Source organism: Notolepis coatsorum (genome assembly GCF_963971535.1).
Source record: "Notolepis coatsorum genome assembly, chromosome: 2".
NCBI classification, from domain to species: Eukaryota; Metazoa; Chordata; class Actinopteri; order Aulopiformes; family Paralepididae; genus Notolepis; species Notolepis coatsorum.
In genome coordinates, this window is record NC_140166.1 from 57,855,226 (window position 1) to 57,874,955 (window position 19,730).

The 19,730-nt window shown below is 40.5% G+C and overlaps 1 protein-coding gene across 1 annotated transcript in view; it reads right to left on the reverse strand.

Annotated features, from left to right (window-relative positions):
- The window catches only part of ubap1lb (ubiquitin associated protein 1-like b), a gene marked incomplete at both ends in the record, with an annotated part of 41,717 nt that extends 25,343 nt beyond the window's left edge, over positions 1 to 16,374 (reverse strand). Inside the window, one exon of the mRNA XM_084308166.1 lies at positions 16,252 to 16,374. Within this exon, the coding sequence (XP_084164292.1) occupies positions 16,252 to 16,374 (123 nt within the window). The remainder of the gene's footprint in view (positions 1 to 16,251) is intronic.
- Between the last annotated feature and the right edge of the window lie 3,356 nt (positions 16,375 to 19,730).

A 19,730-nucleotide genomic window follows, 5' to 3' on the forward strand; every position in this document is an offset into this window, starting at 1 on the left:
AACTCCAAAGCTTTCCTGTAAACATGTTGTGACCTCTGTGTATTTACCACGTGGAGATATATATTTTTTAACATTTTCGTTTTCTAAGCAGAAATATACTCTGAACTATTTTTTGCCAAACCACTGCTGCCTGGGCGCAGTGATTTCATCACCTCAAAAGCCCAGTTTAAAAAAAACCAACAGGGGTTTTGAGGTGATGAAATCACTGCGCCCAGGCAGCAGTGGTTTGGCAAAAAATTGTTCAGAGTATATTTCTGCTTAGAAAACGAAAATGTCGAATTATAATTTTTTTATTTTTTATTTCTCCACGTGGTAAATACACAGGTCACAACATGTTTACAGGAACGTTTTGGAGTTGTATTTGGAGTGTATTTCGTGACTGTTGGGAACTAGGCTACACTGGCACACCTACTTCCAGTGAATGACGCTAAGCTAGGCTAACGGTGCGCCTGTTTCTAAACCTAATGCACGGAGAAGAAAAGGGCGTCTGCTCGTCTAACTCCGGGGTAGATGGCAAATAAGCTAATTTGGCGTGTTCCTTTAAGTAAAAGTAGAGAAGTATTTGCTATTGAATGTACTTAAGTATCTAAAGTAAAAGTATGCATTCTATAATTTTATTTTTCATTTTCAACCAACATGGATACAGGATAATGGTCAGTATAAAACTCAAAGACATACATAATCCCTCCCACCAGCCCCCCCCCCCCCCAATCATCCCTGTTACACCCCCCCCCCCCACAGGTTCAACTAAGACAAACATTACAAACTTAAGACCACAAACACTAAACTAACAGAGACATACACATCAGATAAGTAAATAAGTAAAAGACAAAACAAAACATAACAAAGACACACTCACATCTTCAATATCTCTCACACGTCAGTCACAAGTCAACCTGCCATGAAGTCTCAACACAGTCCTACAGAGTCAACTATGGAAGTGTACACATCTTTACATGTTCCATATAAGTCAAAAAAGGTTGCCATGTCTTATAGAATCTATCCGTAGAGCCTCCTAAGGTGCATCTCATCTTCTCCGAGTGTAGGAAGTAAACCCCATCACATCTCTGTGTGGGAGAGGCCTTCTGCTTCCACATCACAAGTATTAGACGCCGAGCAATTAGGGCAGTAAAAGCAATGGGCCTCATTCATGAAGCGATATAAGAACAGATTTCGTTCTTAACTAGCATTTCCTCTTATTTTGTTCTTACCTGGGATTTTAGCTATGTTTTCTTATTGTTGCTTTTCTCTCAGGCAAGAACAAATTCTAAGAGTGGTCAAGAGCACTCTTACCCAGATAAGAAACTCTTACCCAGATGAGAAACATTAAAAAAGCCTACCATTCCTAATGCTCAAAGTTTTAGTAGATACAATAAAAAAATATATATAAAAAGGTGAGAGAGGAAGGAGTTCATGGGTTGAAAGCAAACCATTGGTCAATTGCCCCCAAATACGACTTTATAAACCCAGAACTTTTCAATAATAATTATTATTATAACTTATTGCGTATGTTCTTCTTCTGAAATGGATTATATATTGCTGTTAGAACAGTTAGTTATGCTGGCTGCCCAGGCGTACGCATAGAACGCATATTTACAACATCTCCTCTCCTCTCCTCTCCTCTCTTCTCTTCTCTGCTCGTACAAGTTCTGAGCGCATTCGAAGTTTTAGCCACAGGGACCTTTCAGAGAGAGATGACTTTTGATTTTTAGATCAGTCGCAAATCGCTTCCAGTTGAATGGATCAGACAGCGATCAGATGCCGAAACTCGGCTGTTTTACACACGCCTCATTCGCCTTATAAGGAGATGGCGGGCGTGTCTGTATGCAAATGATTTTAGCGAACGGCTTGATGAATGTGGCGGTGGCTTTTCTGATTGTTCTCTTAACAGACAGGTAAGCAAGAATATAAGAAAAATAATAAGAGAGTATTGTTGAATGAGGCCCAATGACTTTCCAGTATTTTATGGGAATAGGCATATCCTCTGGTGCCACTCCAAAGATTGAGTGGGGGGGGAAGGGTACATTTTGATTCCAAATATTACAGAAAAAGTATCAAAATATAGATGTCCAATAGTTATATAGATTTGGACAAGTCCAAAATGTATGAACGAGAAGAGAACCAGTCATCGTTTTGCACCTATTGCACAAAGGATCTGTCCCTGGATAGATCTTAGCCAACTTTTCCTTTGAGAAATGCAGACGGTGCATTAAACTGCAGGCGCCCGTGTCTGGCACAGATCGAGGAAGAGTGAACATTCCGGAGAATAGATTGCCATTGTTCATACGGAAATTCCACAGACAAATCATCCTCCCAATGCGATCTAATAATAGTGAGAGAAGGGGAATGTAGGGTCGACAACATATCATATTCTTTGCTCAGGCATTTAAATGAAACATCAGGGATATCCTGACACAAATTGTACTTTACCTGCACTTGTCTTACCCTGCCTACTTTTATACACTTCCTATCAAATTCATGTGTCGGTTCTATGCTCATTTGATCTCACTGCCTCCTATGCGCTGTAATTTTAAGAGCGCTGCTCTGTTGTAATTCAAAACTGATTAAGAGCGATGCACTGCGCTGTTATATTTGTATTGAACTATTTTATCACACTTTTTGCTTTTCACTGATGCAGTGCTCTGTTGTATGTTAAATACCCTGTTGTATGTCCGTTCTATTTTTATTATTTTTAGCCTATTTTTAAACTGAATCACTGCACTTTTTTTTTTTACTCTGTCTATTCTATTTTTATTATTTGTATTACTGAATGAAACTGTAAACAGAGAGGCCTATTGGGATGCTAGATCCTAATGTGAAACACTGATTTACCTCACCTTGCTACCTCTCTATCTTTTTTTTAATTTTATATAATTTGTATGCTCGCTTATGCCTGTATTTCTTATACTGTTGTGAAGCACTTTGAACTGCAACCTCTGTATGAAAAGTGCTATACAAACAAAGTTATTATTATTATCATCATACAATACTCCAATCACTCCCCTGCTGTATACATTAACATCTAGAAATTCATCTAAAGTTGTTTTTTCAGGCATATTTGGACATTTGTCATCTGTTGCGTACAAAGTAGCGAATTTGCATATAACGGAAGAAATGAGTCCAAGGAATATCATATTTTTGAGTCAGCTGAGTAAAAGAGGCAAAAAACGTGTCAATATACAGATGTTTAAAACTAGATATTCCCTTATCGCTCCAGTTCCTAAAAGCAGAGTCCAATAGGGACGGTGGGAACATACGATTGCAGGGGATCGGTGCCCGAGATGACATTGATTGTAGACCGAACCTTCTCCTACACTGTATCCAGATTCTAAGAGAGTGATGCACTATCGGGTCATATCGGTAAGCGTCCAATTTCAACGGAAGGGCTGAACTAATCAAAGCTTGCAACAATGTTTTGCCGCAATGGGAGGAATCGATATGCAACCACGCTGGAGTCCCAGTGGACAGACCCCCCATCCCAAAGTATGCATTCTACATGAGGTTTGTGTCTCCCAGTGCCTGGGAGCATTCAAGCCTCGATCTATTGACCTATGATGAATTGAAAATGGGGGACCCTGATGTAAACAAGACGAAAGTCTTTCTCTGGTCTGCATCCCCTTAACAATTGTGTGTATTGAGCCGTACTGTATTGTACCCATTCTGCAATCTGTTAATAAAGTTTTCAATCAATCAATCAATAAAGGTTACGTTAAAGTGGTATGTGGTCCAGTTATACTGCTCTGATTAAAGGTTATGTTAAAGTGGTATGTGGTCCAGTTATACTGCTCTGATTACAGGTTGTGTTAAAGTGGTATGTGGTCCAGTTATGCTGCTCTGATGAAAGGTTATGTTAAAGTGGTATGTGGTCCAGTTAGGCTGCTCTGATTAAAGGTTATGTTAAAGTGGTATGTGGTCCAGTCATGCTGCTCTGATTAAAGGTTATGTTAAAGTGGTACGTGGTCCAGTTATGCTGCTCTGATTAAAGGTCATGTTAAAGTGGTATGTGGTCCAGTTATGCTGCTCTGATGAAAGGTTATGTTAAAGTGGTATGTGGTCCAGTTAGGCTGCTCTGATTAAAGGTCATGTTAAAGTGGTATGTGGTCCAGTTATGCTGCTCTGATTAAAGGTTATGTTAAAGTGGTATGTGGTCCAGTTAGGCTGCTCTGATTAAAGGGCATGTTAAAGTGGTATGTGGTCCAGTGATGCTGCTCTGATTAAAGGTTATGTTAAAGTGGTGACAGTTAAGCTGCTCTGATTAAAGGTTATGTTAAAGTGGTATGTGGTCCAGTGATGCTGCTCTGATTAAAGGTTATGTTAAAGTGGTATGTGGTCCAGTTATGCTGCTCTGATTACAGGTCATGTTAAAGTGGTATGTGGTCCAGTTATGCTGCTCTGATTACAGGTTATGTTAAAGTGGTATGTGGTCCAGTTATGCTGCTCTGATGAAAGGTTATGTTAAAGTGGTACGTGGTCCAGTTCTGCTGCTCTGATTAAAGGTTATGTTAAAGTGGTACGTGATCCAGTTCTGCTGCTCCGATTACAGGTTATGTTAAAGTGGTATGAGGTCCAGTTATACTGCTCTGATTAAAGGTCATGTTAAAGTGGTATGTGGTCCAGTGATGCTGCTCTGATTAAAGGTTATGTTAAAGTGGTATGTGGTCCAGTTATGCTGCTCTGATGAAAGGTTATGTTAAAGTGGTATGTGGTCCAGTTATACTGCTCTGATTAAAGGTTATGTTAAAGTGGTATGTGGTCCAGTTATGCTGCTCTGATTAAAGGTTATGTTAAAGTGGTATGTGGTCCAGTTATGCTGCTCTGATTAAAGGTTATGTTAAAGTGGTATGTGGTCCAGTTATGCTGCTCTGATTAAAGGTTATGTTAAAGTGGTATGTGGTCCAGTTATGCTGCTCTGATTAAAGGTTATGTTAAAGTGGTATGTGGTCCAGTTATGCTGCTCTGATTAAAGGTTATGTTAAAGTGGTATGTGGTCCAGTTATGCTGCTCTGATTAAAGGTCATGTTAAAGTGGTATGTGGTCCAGTTATGCTGCTCTGATTAAAGGTTGTGTTAAAGTGGTATGTGGTCCAGTTATGCTGCTCTGATTAAAGGTTGTGTTAAAGTGGTATGTGGTCCAGTTATGCTGCTCTGATTAAAGGTGATGTTAAAGTGGTATGTGGTCCAGTTATGCTGCTCTGATTAAAGGTTGTGTTAAAGTGGTATGTGGTCCAGTTATGCTGCTCTGATTAAAGGTTGTGTTAAAGTGGTGTGTGGTCCAGTTATGCTGCTCTGATTAAAGGTTATGTTAAAGTGGTATGTGGTCCAGTTATGCTGCTCTGATTAAAGGTTATGTTAAAGTGGTATGTGGTCCAGTTATGCTGCTCTGATTAAAGGTCATGTTAAAGTGGTGTGTGGTCCAGTTATGCTGCTCTGATTAAAGGTTATGTTAAAGTGGTATGTGGTCCAGTTATGCTGCTCTGATTAAAGGTTATGTTAAAGTGGTATGTGGTCCAGTTATGCTGCTCTGATTAAAGGTCATGTTAAAGTGGTGTGTGGTCCAGTTATGCTGCTCTGATTACAGGTCATGTTAAAGTGGTATGTGGTCCAGTTATGCTGCTCTGATTAAAGGTTATGTTAAAGTGGTATGTGGTCCAGTTATGCTGCTCTGATTACAGGTTATGTTAAAGTGGTATGAGGTCCAGTTATACTGCTCTGATTAAAGGTCATGTTAAAGTGGTATGTGGTCCAGTGATGCTGCTCTGATTAAAGGTTATGTTAAAGTGGTGACAGTTAAGCTGCTCTGATTAAAGGTTATGTTAAAGTGGTATGTGGTCCAGTGATGCTGCTCTGATTAAAGGTTATGTTAAAGTGGTATGTGGTCCAGTTATGCTGCTCTGATTACAGGTCATGTTAAAGTGGTATGTGGTCCAGTTATGCTGCTCTGATTACAGGTTATGTTAAAGTGGTATGTGGTCCAGTTATGCTGCTCTGATGAAAGGTTATGTTAAAGTGGTACGTGGTCCAGTTCTGCTGCTCTGATTAAAGGTTATGTTAAAGTGGTACGTGATCCAGTTCTGCTGCTCCGATTACAGGTTATGTTAAAGTGGTATGAGGTCCAGTTATACTGCTCTGATTAAAGGTCATGTTAAAGTGGTATGTGGTCCAGTGATGCTGCTCTGATTAAAGGTTATGTTAAAGTGGTATGTGGTCCAGTTATGCTGCTCTGATGAAAGGTTATGTTAAAGTGGTATGTGGTCCAGTTATACTGCTCTGATTAAAGGTTATGTTAAAGTGGTATGTGGTCCAGTTATGCTGCTCTGATTAAAGGTTATGTTAAAGTGGTATGTGGTCCAGTTATGCTGCTCTGATTAAAGGTTATGTTAAAGTGGTATGTGGTCCAGTTATGCTGCTCTGATTAAAGGTTATGTTAAAGTGGTATGTGGTCCAGTTATGCTGCTCTGATTAAAGGTTATGTTAAAGTGGTATGTGGTCCAGTTATGCTGCTCTGATTAAAGGTTATGTTAAAGTGGTATGTGGTCCAGTTATGCTGCTCTGATTAAAGGTCATGTTAAAGTGGTATGTGGTCCAGTTATGCTGCTCTGATTAAAGGTTGTGTTAAAGTGGTATGTGGTCCAGTTATGCTGCTCTGATTAAAGGTTGTGTTAAAGTGGTATGTGGTCCAGTTATGCTGCTCTGATTAAAGGTGATGTTAAAGTGGTATGTGGTCCAGTTATGCTGCTCTGATTAAAGGTTGTGTTAAAGTGGTATGTGGTCCAGTTATGCTGCTCTGATTAAAGGTTGTGTTAAAGTGGTGTGTGGTCCAGTTATGCTGCTCTGATTAAAGGTTATGTTAAAGTGGTATGTGGTCCAGTTATGCTGCTCTGATTAAAGGTTATGTTAAAGTGGTATGTGGTCCAGTTATGCTGCTCTGATTAAAGGTCATGTTAAAGTGGTGTGTGGTCCAGTTATGCTGCTCTGATTAAAGGTTATGTTAAAGTGGTATGTGGTCCAGTTATGCTGCTCTGATTAAAGGTTATGTTAAAGTGGTATGTGGTCCAGTTATGCTGCTCTGATTAAAGGTCATGTTAAAGTGGTGTGTGGTCCAGTTATGCTGCTCTGATTACAGGTCATGTTAAAGTGGTATGTGGTCCAGTTATGCTGCTCTGATTAAAGGTTATGTTAAAGTGGTATGTGGTCCAGTTATGCTGCTCTGATTACAGGTTATGTTAAAGTGGTATGAGGTCCAGTTATACTGCTCTGATTAAAGGTCATGTTAAAGTGGTATGTGGTCCAGTGATGCTGCTCTGATTAAAGGTTATGTTAAAGTGGTATGTGGTCCAGTTATGCTGCTCTGATGAAAGGTTATGTTAAAGTGGTATGTGGTCCAGTTATACTGCTCTGATTAAAGGTTATGTTAAAGTGGTATGTGGTCTAGTTATGCTGCTCTGATTAAAGGTTATGTTAAAGTGGTATGTGGTCCAGTTATGCTGCTCTGATTAAAGGTTATGTTAAAGTGGTATGTGGTCCAGTTATGCTGCTCTGATTAAAGGTTATGTTAAAGTGGTATGTGGTCCAGTTATGCTGCTCTGATTAAAGGTTATGTTAAAGTGGTATGTGGTCCAGTTATGCTGCTCTGATTAAAGGTTATGTTAAAGTGGTATGTGGTCCAGTTATGCTGCTCTGATTAAAGGTTATGTTAAAGTGGTATGTGGTCCAGTTATGCTGCTCTGATTAAAGGTTATGTTAAAGTGGTATGTGGTCCAGTTATGCTGCTCTGATTAAAGGTTATGTTAAAGTGGTATGTGGTCCAGTTATGCTGCTCTGATTAAAGGTTATGTTAAAGTGGTATGTGGTCCAGTTATGCTGCTCTGATTAAAGGTCATGTTAAAGTGGTATGTGGTCCAGTTATGCTGCTCTGATTAAAGGTTGTGTTAAAGTGGTATGTGGTCCAGTTATGCTGCTCTGATTAAAGGTTGTGTTAAAGTGGTATGTGGTCCAGTTATGCTGCTCTGATTAAAGGTGATGTTAAAGTGGTATGTGGTCCAGTTATGCTGCTCTGATTAAAGGTTGTGTTAAAGTGGTATGTGGTCCAGTTATGCTGCTCTGATTAAAGGTTGTGTTAAAGTGGTGTGTGGTCCAGTTATGCTGCTCCGATTAAAGGTTATGTTAAAGTGGTATGTGGTCCAGTTATGCTGCTCTGATTAAAGGTTATGTTAAAGTGGTATGTGGTCCAGTTATGCTGCTCTGATTAAAGGTCATGTTAAAGTGGTGTGTGGTCCAGTTATGCTGCTCTGATTAAAGGTTATGTTAAAGTGGTATGTGGTCCAGTTATGCTGCTCTGATTAAAGGTTATGTTAAAGTGGTATGTGGTCCAGTTATGCTGCTCTGATTAAAGGTCATGTTAAAGTGGAATGTGGTCCAGTTATGCTGCTCTGATTAAAGGTTGTGTTAAAGTGGTATGTGGTCCAGTTATGCTGCTCTGATTAAAGGTTGTGTTAAAGTGGTATGTGGTCCAGTTATGCTGCTCTGATTAAAGGTGATGTTAAAGTGGTATGTGGTCCAGTTATGCTGCTCTGATTAAAGGTTGTGTTAAAGTGGTATGTGGTCCAGTTATGCTGCTCTGATTAAAGGTTGTGTTAAAGTGGTGTGTGGTCCAGTTATGCTGCTCTGATTAAAGGTTATGTTAAAGTGGTATGTGGTCCAGTTATGCTGCTCTGATTAAAGGTTATGTTAAAGTGGTATGTGGTCCAGTTATGCTGCTCTGATTAAAGGTCATGTTAAAGTGGTGTGTGGTCCAGTTATGCTGCTCTGATTAAAGGTTATGTTAAAGTGGTATGTGGTCCAGTTATGCTGCTCTGATTAAAGGTTATGTTAAAGTGGTATGTGGTCCAGTTATGCTGCTCTGATTAAAGGTCATGTTAAAGTGGTGTGTGGTCCAGTTATGCTGCTCTGATTACAGGTCATGTTAAAGTGGTATGTGGTCCAGTTATGCTGCTCTGATTAAAGGTTATGTTAAAGTGGTATGTGGTCCAGTTATGCTGCTCTGATTAAAGGTCATGTTAAAGTGGTGTGTGGTTCAGTTATGCTGCTCTGATTACAGGTCATGTTAAAGTGGTATGTGGTCCAGTTATGCTGCTCTGATTAAAGGTTATGTTAAAGTGGTATGTGGTCCAGTTATGCTGCTCTGATTAAAGGTTATGTTAAAGTGGTATGTGGTCCAGTTCTGCTGCTCTGATTAAATGTTATGTTAAAGTGGTATGTGGTCCAGTTATGCTGCTCTGATTAAAGGTCATGTTAAAGTGGTATGTGGTCCAGTTATGCTGCTCTGGTTAAAGGTTATGTTAAAGTGGTATGTGGTCCAGTTATGCTGCTCTGATTAAAGGTTATGTTAAAGTGGTATGTGGTCCAGTTATGCTGCTCTGATGAAAGGTTATGTTAAAGTGGTATGTGGTCCAGTTATACTGCTCTGATTAAAGGTTATGTTAAAGTGGTATGTGGTCCAGTTATGCTGCTCTGATTAAAGGTTATGTTAAAGTGGTATGTGGTCCAGTTATGCTGCTCTAATTAAAGGTTATGTTAAAGTGGTATGTGGTCCAGTTATGCTGCTCTGATTAAAGGTTATGTTAAAGTGGTATGTGGTCCAGTTATGCTGCTCTGATTAAAGGTTATGTTAAAGTGGTATGTGGTCCAGTTATGCTGCTCTGATTAAAGGTTATGTTAAAGTGGTATGTGGTCCAGTTATGCTGCTCTGATTAAAGGTTATGTTAAAGTGGTATGTGGTCCAGTTATGCTGCTCTGATTAAAGGTTATGTTAAAGTGGTATGTGGTCCAGTTATGCTGCTCTGATTAAAGGTGATGTTAAAGTGGTATGTGGTCCAGTTATGCTGCTCTGATTAAAGGTTATGTTAAAGTGGTATGTGGTCCAGTTATGCTGCTCTGATTAAAGGTCATGTTAAAGTGGTGTGTGGTCCAGTTATGCTGCTCTGATTACAGGTCATGTTAAAGTGGTATGTGGTCCAGTTATGCTGCTCTGATTAAAGGTTATGTTAAAGTGGTATGTGGTCCAGTTATGCTGCTCTGATTAAAGGTCATGTTAAAGTGGTGTGTGGTTCAGTTATGCTGCTCTGATTACAGGTCATGTTAAAGTGGTATGTGGTCCAGTTATGCTGCTCTGATTAAAGGTTATGTTAAAGTGGTATGTGGTCCAGTTATGCTGCTCTGATTAAAGGTTATGTTAAAGTGGTATGTGGTCCAGTTCTGCTGCTCTGATTAAATGTTATGTTAAAGTGGTATGTGGTCCAGTTATGCTGCTCTGATTAAAGGTCATGTTAAAGTGGTATGTGGTCCAGTTATGCTGCTCTGGTTAAAGGTTATGTTAAAGTGGTATGTGGTCCAGTTATGCTGCTCTGATTAAAGGTTATGTTAAAGTGGTATGTGGTCCAGTTATGCTGCTCTGATGAAAGGTTATGTTAAAGTGGTATGTGGTCCAGTTATACTGCTCTGATTAAAGGTTATGTTAAAGTGGTATGTGGTCCAGTTATGCTGCTCTGATTAAAGGTTATGTTAAAGTGGTATGTGGTCCAGTTATGCTGCTCTAATTAAAGGTTATGTTAAAGTGGTATGTGGTCCAGTTATGCTGCTCTGATTAAAGGTTATGTTAAAGTGGTATGTGGTCCAGTTATGCTGCTCTGATTAAAGGTTATGTTAAAGTGGTATGTGGTCCAGTTATGCTGCTCTGATTAAAGGTTATGTTAAAGTGGTATGTGGTCCAGTTATGCTGCTCTGATTAAAGGTTATGTTAAAGTGGTATGTGGTCCAGTTATGCTGCTCTGATTAAAGGTTATGTTAAAGTGGTATGTGGTCCAGTTATGCTGCTCTGATTAAAGGTTATGTTAAAGTGGTATGTGGTCCAGTTATGCTGCTCTGATTAAAGGTTATGTTAAAGTGGTATGTGGTCCAGTTATGCTGCTCTGATTAAAGGTCATGTTAAAGTGGTATGTGGTCCAGTTATGCTGCTCTGATTAAAGGTTGTGTTAAAGTGGTATGTGGTCCAGTTATGCTGCTCTGATTAAAGGTTGTGTTAAAGTGGTATGTGGTCCAGTTATGCTGCTCTGATTAAAGGTGATGTTAAAGTGGTATGTGGTCCAGTTATGCTGCTCTGATTAAAGGTTGTGTTAAAGTGGTATGTGGTCCAGTTATGCTGCTCTGATTAAAGGTTGTGTTAAAGTGGTGTGTGGTCCAGTTATGCTGCTCCGATTAAAGGTTATGTTAAAGTGGTATGTGGTCCAGTTATGCTGCTCTGATTAAAGGTTATGTTAAAGTGGTATGTGGTCCAGTTATGCTGCTCTGATTAAAGGTCATGTTAAAGTGGTGTGTGGTCCAGTTATGCTGCTCTGATTAAAGGTTATGTTAAAGTGGTATGTGGTCCAGTTATGCTGCTCTGATTAAAGGTTATGTTAAAGTGGTATGTGGTCCAGTTATGCTGCTCTGATTAAAGGTCATGTTAAAGTGGTATGTGGTCCAGTTATGCTGCTCTGATTAAAGGTTGTGTTAAAGTGGTATGTGGTCCAGTTATGCTGCTCTGATTAAAGGTTGTGTTAAAGTGGTATGTGGTCCAGTTATGCTGCTCTGATTAAAGGTGATGTTAAAGTGGTATGTGGTCCAGTTATGCTGCTCTGATTAAAGGTTGTGTTAAAGTGGTATGTGGTCCAGTTATGCTGCTCTGATTAAAGGTTGTGTTAAAGTGGTGTGTGGTCCAGTTATGCTGCTCTGATTAAAGGTTATGTTAAAGTGGTATGTGGTCCAGTTATGCTGCTCTGATTAAAGGTTATGTTAAAGTAGTATGTGGTCCAGTTATGCTGCTCTGATTAAAGGTCATGTTAAAGTGGTGTGTGGTCCAGTTATGCTGCTCTGATTAAAGGTTATGTTAAAGTGGTATGTGGTCCAGTTATGCTGCTCTGATTAAAGGTTATGTTAAAGTGGTATGTGGTCCAGTTATGCTGCTCTGATTAAAGGTCATGTTAAAGTGGTGTGTGGTCCAGTTATGCTGCTCTGATTACAGGTCATGTTAAAGTGGTATGTGGTCCAGTTATGCTGCTCTGATTAAAGGTTATGTTAAAGTGGTATGTGGTCCAGTTATGCTGCTCTGATTAAATGTCATGTTAAAGTGGTGTGTGGTCCAGTTATGCTGCTCTGATTACAGGTCATGTTAAAGTGGTATGTGGTCCAGTTATGCTGCTCTGATTAAAGGTTATGTTAAAGTGGTATGTGGTCCAGTTATGCTGCTCTGATTAAAGGTTATGTTAAAGTGGTATGTGGTCCAGTTCTGCTGCTCTGATTAAATGTTATGTTAAAGTGGTATGTGGTCCAGTTATGCTGCTCTGATTAAAGGTCATGTTAAAGTGGTATGTGGTCCAGTTATGCTGCTCTGGTTAAAGGTTATGTTAAAGTGGTATGTGGTCCAGTTATGCTGCTCTGATTAAAGGTTATGTTAAAGTGGTATGTGGTCCAGTTCTGCTGCTCTGATTAAATGTTATGTTAAAGTGGTATGTGGTCCAGTTATGCTGCTCTGATTAAAGGTTATGTTAAAGTGGTATGTGGTCCAGTTATGCTGCTCTGATTACGTCCTCTTGAGGTCGACAGGCTTCAAATGTGAAAGTACCGTAATTCCTCTAATAGTAACCGGGTCTCAAATACAAGCCGGGTCTCTATTAATGGCCGGGTGCGCTCTTGAGCTAAGCAATTATAAGCCGGCCTCCTAATACAAGCCGGGTTACTAATATACTGAGCTGCATACTGAGCTAGTTACGTGATTTCACTTTGAAAACGTTGAAATGACCAGTGACCACCTGTAATTGCACTGTTTACTATTTCATACAGTACTTGGTTTCAATAAATGAACCCAGTACATTTTACTGGGTTCAAACTGACACAAAATGTTGATTTATTCATTATGATCCGTTTGAAAATTTGAAATATAGGCCTCCCTCTTATACAGGCCTCCTCCTAATACAAGCCTGGTACCCGCTACATTTGAAACAAATACAAGCCGGGGTTACTATTAGAGGAATTACGGTATATAATCTTCAAAAGAATTTGCCATGTTTTCTATGCAAAATCGTTTTCCTCAAAGTACTGTAACTAGTAACTGATGTAGTGGAGTAAAAAGTATAAAGTTCCCTAAAATGAAAATACTCACGTAAAGTACAAGTAGCTCGAAATTGTACTTAAGTACAGTACTTGAGTAGAAATACTTAGTTACTTTCCACCACTGCATGTTAGTGATGTTTTAGGCTGTGCATTTCTTTTCCATTTCAAACCTTTATTTCAACTCGTAAGCGGCCTATTGGGATGTTAGATCCTAATGTGAAAAACGATCTGTGAGTTCAGTAGAAAGCTATCTGGCTGCACGTTAGCCTAGCTTAGCACAATGAATGGAAGCGGACAGTGCCGCATTGTCCAACTAACAACCGGCCATGTCCATTCATTGTGCTAAGCTAGGCTAACGTGCAGCCAGATAGCTTTCTACTGAACACACAGAGAGGAAACTGGTATCTATCTTCTTGTCTCTCTCTGGAGAAGACGGTAAGCTAATTTCCCAAAATGTTGGCGTGTTCCTTTAAACTGTACAGCAAGTTTATTTCCTGTTAACGTGCATAACTTTGTGTGTTTCTCAGTCTGTTTGTAAAATGAATTGATGAGCAGAGGTGCACTAGCTGACATCGAGAGTGAACCGTTGTTTACATTAACAACCTTGGTTCTCTGAATATCACCTGTACTAAGATTTATTTCAATTGCATTTAATTTGGAATAGAATAAAATAGAATAGAATATCTTTCAGATTCAGAGTTTTATTATTTGCCACATGGAGGCAATACAATCATCAGAGTTTTCATACAAAATCATAAATACCATACCATGGGCAAAAGGAGCAGGAAGAAGAATAATTCTTAGAGTCTTTAGGCCAGACCTGGGTGAAAAAAGCATTTCCTAATAACTTAGGGTTTAGCCTGCTTGGCATACCGGAGGGGTGGGGTTTGCTGAGTAGGACAATACACAGAGTTCCAGGAAGTTTAGACCGAAAGTCAATGTATTCTGCTTCCCTGGCTGTGACCACTTACCGGACACTATCTGAAGTGTCCCGATGTAGAAAACCCCGCCCATGTACTCCAAGCAGGTTAAACAAACGCTAAGCATAATTTCTAAATACTGTTTGACCCCAGATCTTAAAATATATATATACATAACACAGAACATATCGAAATAACGTTCATCTCCGCGAGCCTTCAGAGCTGCTCTTATTGTGGTCAGTTGGTGACAAGTTCGAATCACTTCAATTCTTTTTCTGCAACATATCCACTCTTGAACAATGAAAAACTCCTTTTTCTTCCATTTACAAATAAGAGCAGCTCTGAAGGCTCGCGGAGATGAACGTTATTTCGATTGATATGAATAGCTAGTTACGTGTATATAGAGAGATGATCAATTAATTAAACGTTAAAAAAAAATTATAATAATTGAAGTGATTCAAACTTGCCACCAACTGACCACAGGCTCCACAGTCTCAAGGCGAGCACAGAAAGACTCAGAAGAAGCTTCTATCCCCAGGCCATCAGGCTGCTAAACGAACAATGAACACTACACAACAACAACCACCAAACAAACGCACATAGCACACACATCCACACGCACACACTCACTTTAAACAAACACACTGTAGCACCCACTCCACACACTTTATAGCACACACCCACTTTAAACAAACACACTGTAGCACCCACTCCCCACACTTTATATTTATTGATGAAGGATTGCACTACAACTCGTACACCTTACTGTAAATTGTACCTAAATTGTACCTCATCCCATTTCTGCTTTGCACTATATAGTACTGTACATTAGTACACTGCATAGTATTGTATATTATATGGTAACTCAGAACATTGTACATATGTCTATACCGAACACTGTGACCTCATTTTCTTCTTCTAAATTACATGCTATACTATGTTATTTGATACTATCTTGTCTAGCACAGTCTCTGGAGCGTAACAGTAAGAAGCATTTTGTATGAAAGTATTCTGTACTTCTGTATGACAACTATTAAAGAAACTTGAACTTGAAACACAGCAAGCTGACGAACGAGTTGAGCTAACCGTCGATGTTAAAACTGAGTGACGAATGTAGTGGGGAGTGTAAACAGTGATTCAACCCCCCTCAATGTACAGTGATTCAAACCCATAACGTTATGAATAAAACGCATATAACGTTATGTTATATAACGTTTATGAGTGAATCTGGTAGAGTGAATCTGGTAGAGTGAATCTGGTAGAGTGAATCTGGTAGTTGTTTTGATAAATATGTACATTCCGCCGATTAACATTACATTTCCGCGAGTAGGTCGCTTAACATTACAAGGCTCGCTTAACACACAGGGACCTCTGCCGCTCTGCCGCGCGCTGCAACACAGAGGAGCTTGGCGCGGCGTAGCGGCAGGCGTGGATAAGGGGGCGTGCTAGCGCGGGGTCACATGGGTGTCGTGGCCAATCAGAGGAACCCGGAAACCGAACTGCGTTGTATTTGGCATAGACGCGTCCTGATGGCCTGGGGATAGAAGCTGCTTCTGAGTCTCTCTGTCCTGATGGTCTGAGGATAGAAGCTCCTTCTGAGTCTCTCTGTCCTGATGGTCTGAGGATAGAAGCTGCTTCTGAGTCTCTCTGTCCTGATGGTCTGAGGATAGAAGCTGCTTCTGAGTCTCTCTGTACTGACGGCCTGAGGATAGAAGCTGCTTCTGAGTCTCTCTGTCCTGATGGTCTGAGGATAGAAGCTGCTTCTGAGTCTCTCTGTACTGACGGTCTGAGGATAGAAGCTGCTTCTGAGTCTCTCTGTCCTGATGGTCTGAGGATAGAAGCTCCTTCTGAGTCTCTCTGTCCTGACGGTCTGAGGATAGAAGCTGCTTCTGAGTCTCTCTGTGCTGACGGTCTGAGGATAGAAGCTGCTTCTGAGTCTCTCTGTCCTGACGGTCTGAGGATAGAAGCTGCTTCTGAGTCTCTCTGTACTGACGGTCTGAGGATAGAAGCTGCTTCTGAGTCTCTCTGCATCTTGTAGCATCTTGTAAAACACATGCTTTACTGCTCATGGATTGGCGGACGGTGTTGGAGGTGTTCGGAAAATTCATAATTCAGTCTCGCTCAGACAGTGCCTCGTCGAGGAGGACAATAAATGTCTTGTTTTAATCTAACCTCATCACACTCACCTCTGTGTCTCTCAGTATAGTGAGGTAGTCGGGAACGGTGATATCAGGAGCGACGATCAACTCCACCTCCTCCTGCTGAGCTCCTATCGCCATCTTCAGAGGAACACCCTCCACACCATTCATCCTGCTGAGAGAGAGAGAGAGAGAGAGAGAGAGAGGGGAGAGAGAGAGAGAGAGAGAGAGAGAGGGGAGAGAGAGAGAGAGAGAGAGCGAGAGAGAGAGGAGAGAGAGAGAGAGAGAGAGAGAGAGAGAGAGAGAGAGAGAGAGAGAGAGAGAGAGAGAGAGAGAGAGAGAGAGAGAGGGAGAGAGAGAGAGAGAGACGGAGAGAGAGAGAAATACAAAGAGTATACAATACAAAAGATAGATAAGAGTTGGTAAAGAGAGAGAGAGATGTGTTCATCCCTGTCAAAGTGTCCTTGAGCAAGGCACTGACCCTGGCCCCCTCTGGTGAAACAAGACCATCCAGAAAGCACAACAAGCTCAAGATAAAAAATTCAAGATTGTTTATTGTCATGTGCACAGTTAAACAGACAGTTAAACAGACAGTTAAACAGACAGTTAAACAGACAGTTAAACAGACAGTTAAACAGACAGTTAAACAGACAGTTTGCCATACAATGAAAATCTTACTTTGCTAGTCCGCCCTTCACACAAAATCACACTATACTTAACTTAAACATATTTAAATTAGGGATGTCCGATATTATCGGCCTACCGATATTATTGGCCGATATTGGCATTAAAATGTGATATCGGAAAATATCGGTATCGGTTTTAAATTTTCTAATTTTCTTTTTTACATTTCTATAACCTTTATTTACCCAGGCAAGCAAGTAAGAACAAATTCTGATTTTATTTATTGTCAAAAGTATGCATAATGTTGTGTTAATTTCACAACAAGAGATATGTAATGTTAATTACCTGAAATTATTCCATTTTTGGGGGGGAAACCCTGAATATATCGGTATCGGTTGATATCGGTATCGGAAATTAAGAGTTGGACAATATCGGTATATCGGTATCGGTAAAAAAGCCAATATCGAGCATCCCTAATTTAAATACAAGCGAGTGCTCGAAAATAAGGTAAAAATAGATACATATATAATATATACAAGGCACAGACAGTAAGTACAGACAGCTAAACAAAGAGCTTCAAGGGAAAAACGTGCTGAAGCTGGCTCTGAAGCGAGCATTAAATAGCCTTTAACTGCTCCAGAAATAATGTCTCCAACGCGGTTTTGGTTGATGATGAAAACCGTTAGGTGGGTGTAGAGAGAGAGAAGCAGATATATACCTAAACATTAGGGCTGTCCCCGACTAAGGGTTAATAGGATAATAGGGGTCAGCCCTACTAAACATATATGTTGTTTTGTTGCTTTTCCCAGAATCAGTCAACTGTCTGCAGGTGGGGGATTATGGGGATTATGACAAACTGGCAACATTCCCATTGGTCAGGTGAGAAAACACACACTTATAAATGCACACACACACACACACACACACACACACACACACACACATTCACTCGCACACCTTGTATTTACAATGTATTAATACACCAGTATTAGCCACTTTAAATCTCTTGGTGACACAAAGAGTAATCGCTAAAGTAGTAGCAACATATGCACACACGCAAACGCACACACATACCTCCAGCTGGGAATTAAAGGGGCACATGGTTGATTGATTGATTGAAAACTTTATTAACAGATTACAGTACGGCTCAATACAAACAACTGCTAAGGGGATGCAGACCAGAAAAATACTTTCATCTTGTTTACATCGGGGTCCCCCATTTTCAATTCATCAGATTGACGATTTATTTTTTACATCTCACACATCCAAAAACAGTTTTGTACATATTAATTTAGTTTGACAGTGTTCCTTGTGTTAATTACAGCTCTGTGAAATTATGTAGATGAAAAAACGGCATAAAATCTTGTCTTGATAGGGACTGCTACCTTATCATTTCTTTGAGCTGCTATATTCAAACTAATTTACTCTCAATAACTGTCAAACCAAATCAATGTGTGCAAAACTGTTTATAGTTTTCGCATGTGTGCAATATAAATCAGCATTGTTTTGGAAACAATGTTATTGATAACAAACGCTTATTTATGCTGTTTTGCTGTCAAACGGAAGGGTGCCCCCCGAAGCCCCGCCCATCCGAGTTCAGACCCCCGAAGCCCCGCCCATCCGAGTTCAGACCCCCGAAGCCCCGCCCATCCGAGCTCAGACCCCTGAAGCCCCGCCCATCCGAGCTCAGACCCCCGAAGCCCCGCCCATCCGAGCTCAGACCCCAAGGCATTGGGCAGTGCGGCTCTGCAGATATACCCTGATGAAACGACAAGGTGTTTATAAATCCATTATCGGGAGATTGTAGCACTAGCACTCACTGGAATGTTGCGCACTCACAATGAACCATGGCGATGTAAATGTAAACAACACAACCAGTGGCGGCTCGCCACTAGGGGCGCAAGGGCGCCGACCCACCTGCTGGCCAGCTGCTGTTAAATCAGAGAAGAAGACAATAAAACTTTTTTGTTTTTGTTTTTTATAGCCCTATAAATAATATAAACATGTTTAAAATGAATAATATTTACTCATTTTAAGTATGTTTGTATTTCCAATGCACAATATAACGTTATTATCTAAATTAAAAAAACAAGGTCTTCATGAGCAGGAAGTGACGTTTTTTTTAATTTTTTCGTATTTCTCGCCCGGGCTAGAAGCGATAGCGCTCTGAGTGCGCGTCACAGTTTGATCGCTGTCTCCGTCACAGCCAATCAGTGCATACGGCGTTGTGCGTTGAAATATGACTATTATGTTGGAATCCGAGCACGATTTGAAGCGGTCTAGGCAGCAGCGTGAACTTCCGTGAAGAATTTCCATAGCCGCATTTTCGTGGAGACGCTCTCTGATTGGCCGACGCGATGCCAGTTTTTTTCCATAGCCGCATTTCTCGGGTTGGCTTAGAATGCAACACAGCAACAGCAGTTCAGTCGACTCGTCAACAACAACAGCAACTACACTGAGCTTAGGCACTCTTTCAAAGTTGGTTAAGGTTAGAGTTTGTCTTAGAGCATGGCGATAGAACGCCAGGTAGTTTGCAGGCTGTTCGAGGCGGAAATGGACAAAGACACAGCTCTTCACTCACACAGCTTGTTGGCTAACAACAAGCTATATGAATGCGGACAATGGATGGACATCAACACAGGCTGGATGGACAATGCCATGGAGTGGATATACTTTATCAACAAGCCAACAACAAGGTAGATTAGCGATCTTAACTCTAGTTTAATACATAACATGATACGTTGTCTACTGATGCCGCATAACGTTGTAACGTTACAGCTACTGCTAGCTATTAGCTCCGTTAGCTTAGCTGGCCACTTTTATAATTACTGCATGGAAACGGAGTAACGTTAACGTTTAAACGTTATGTCGAGGTCATACAATACTACAGTCGACATAAGGTT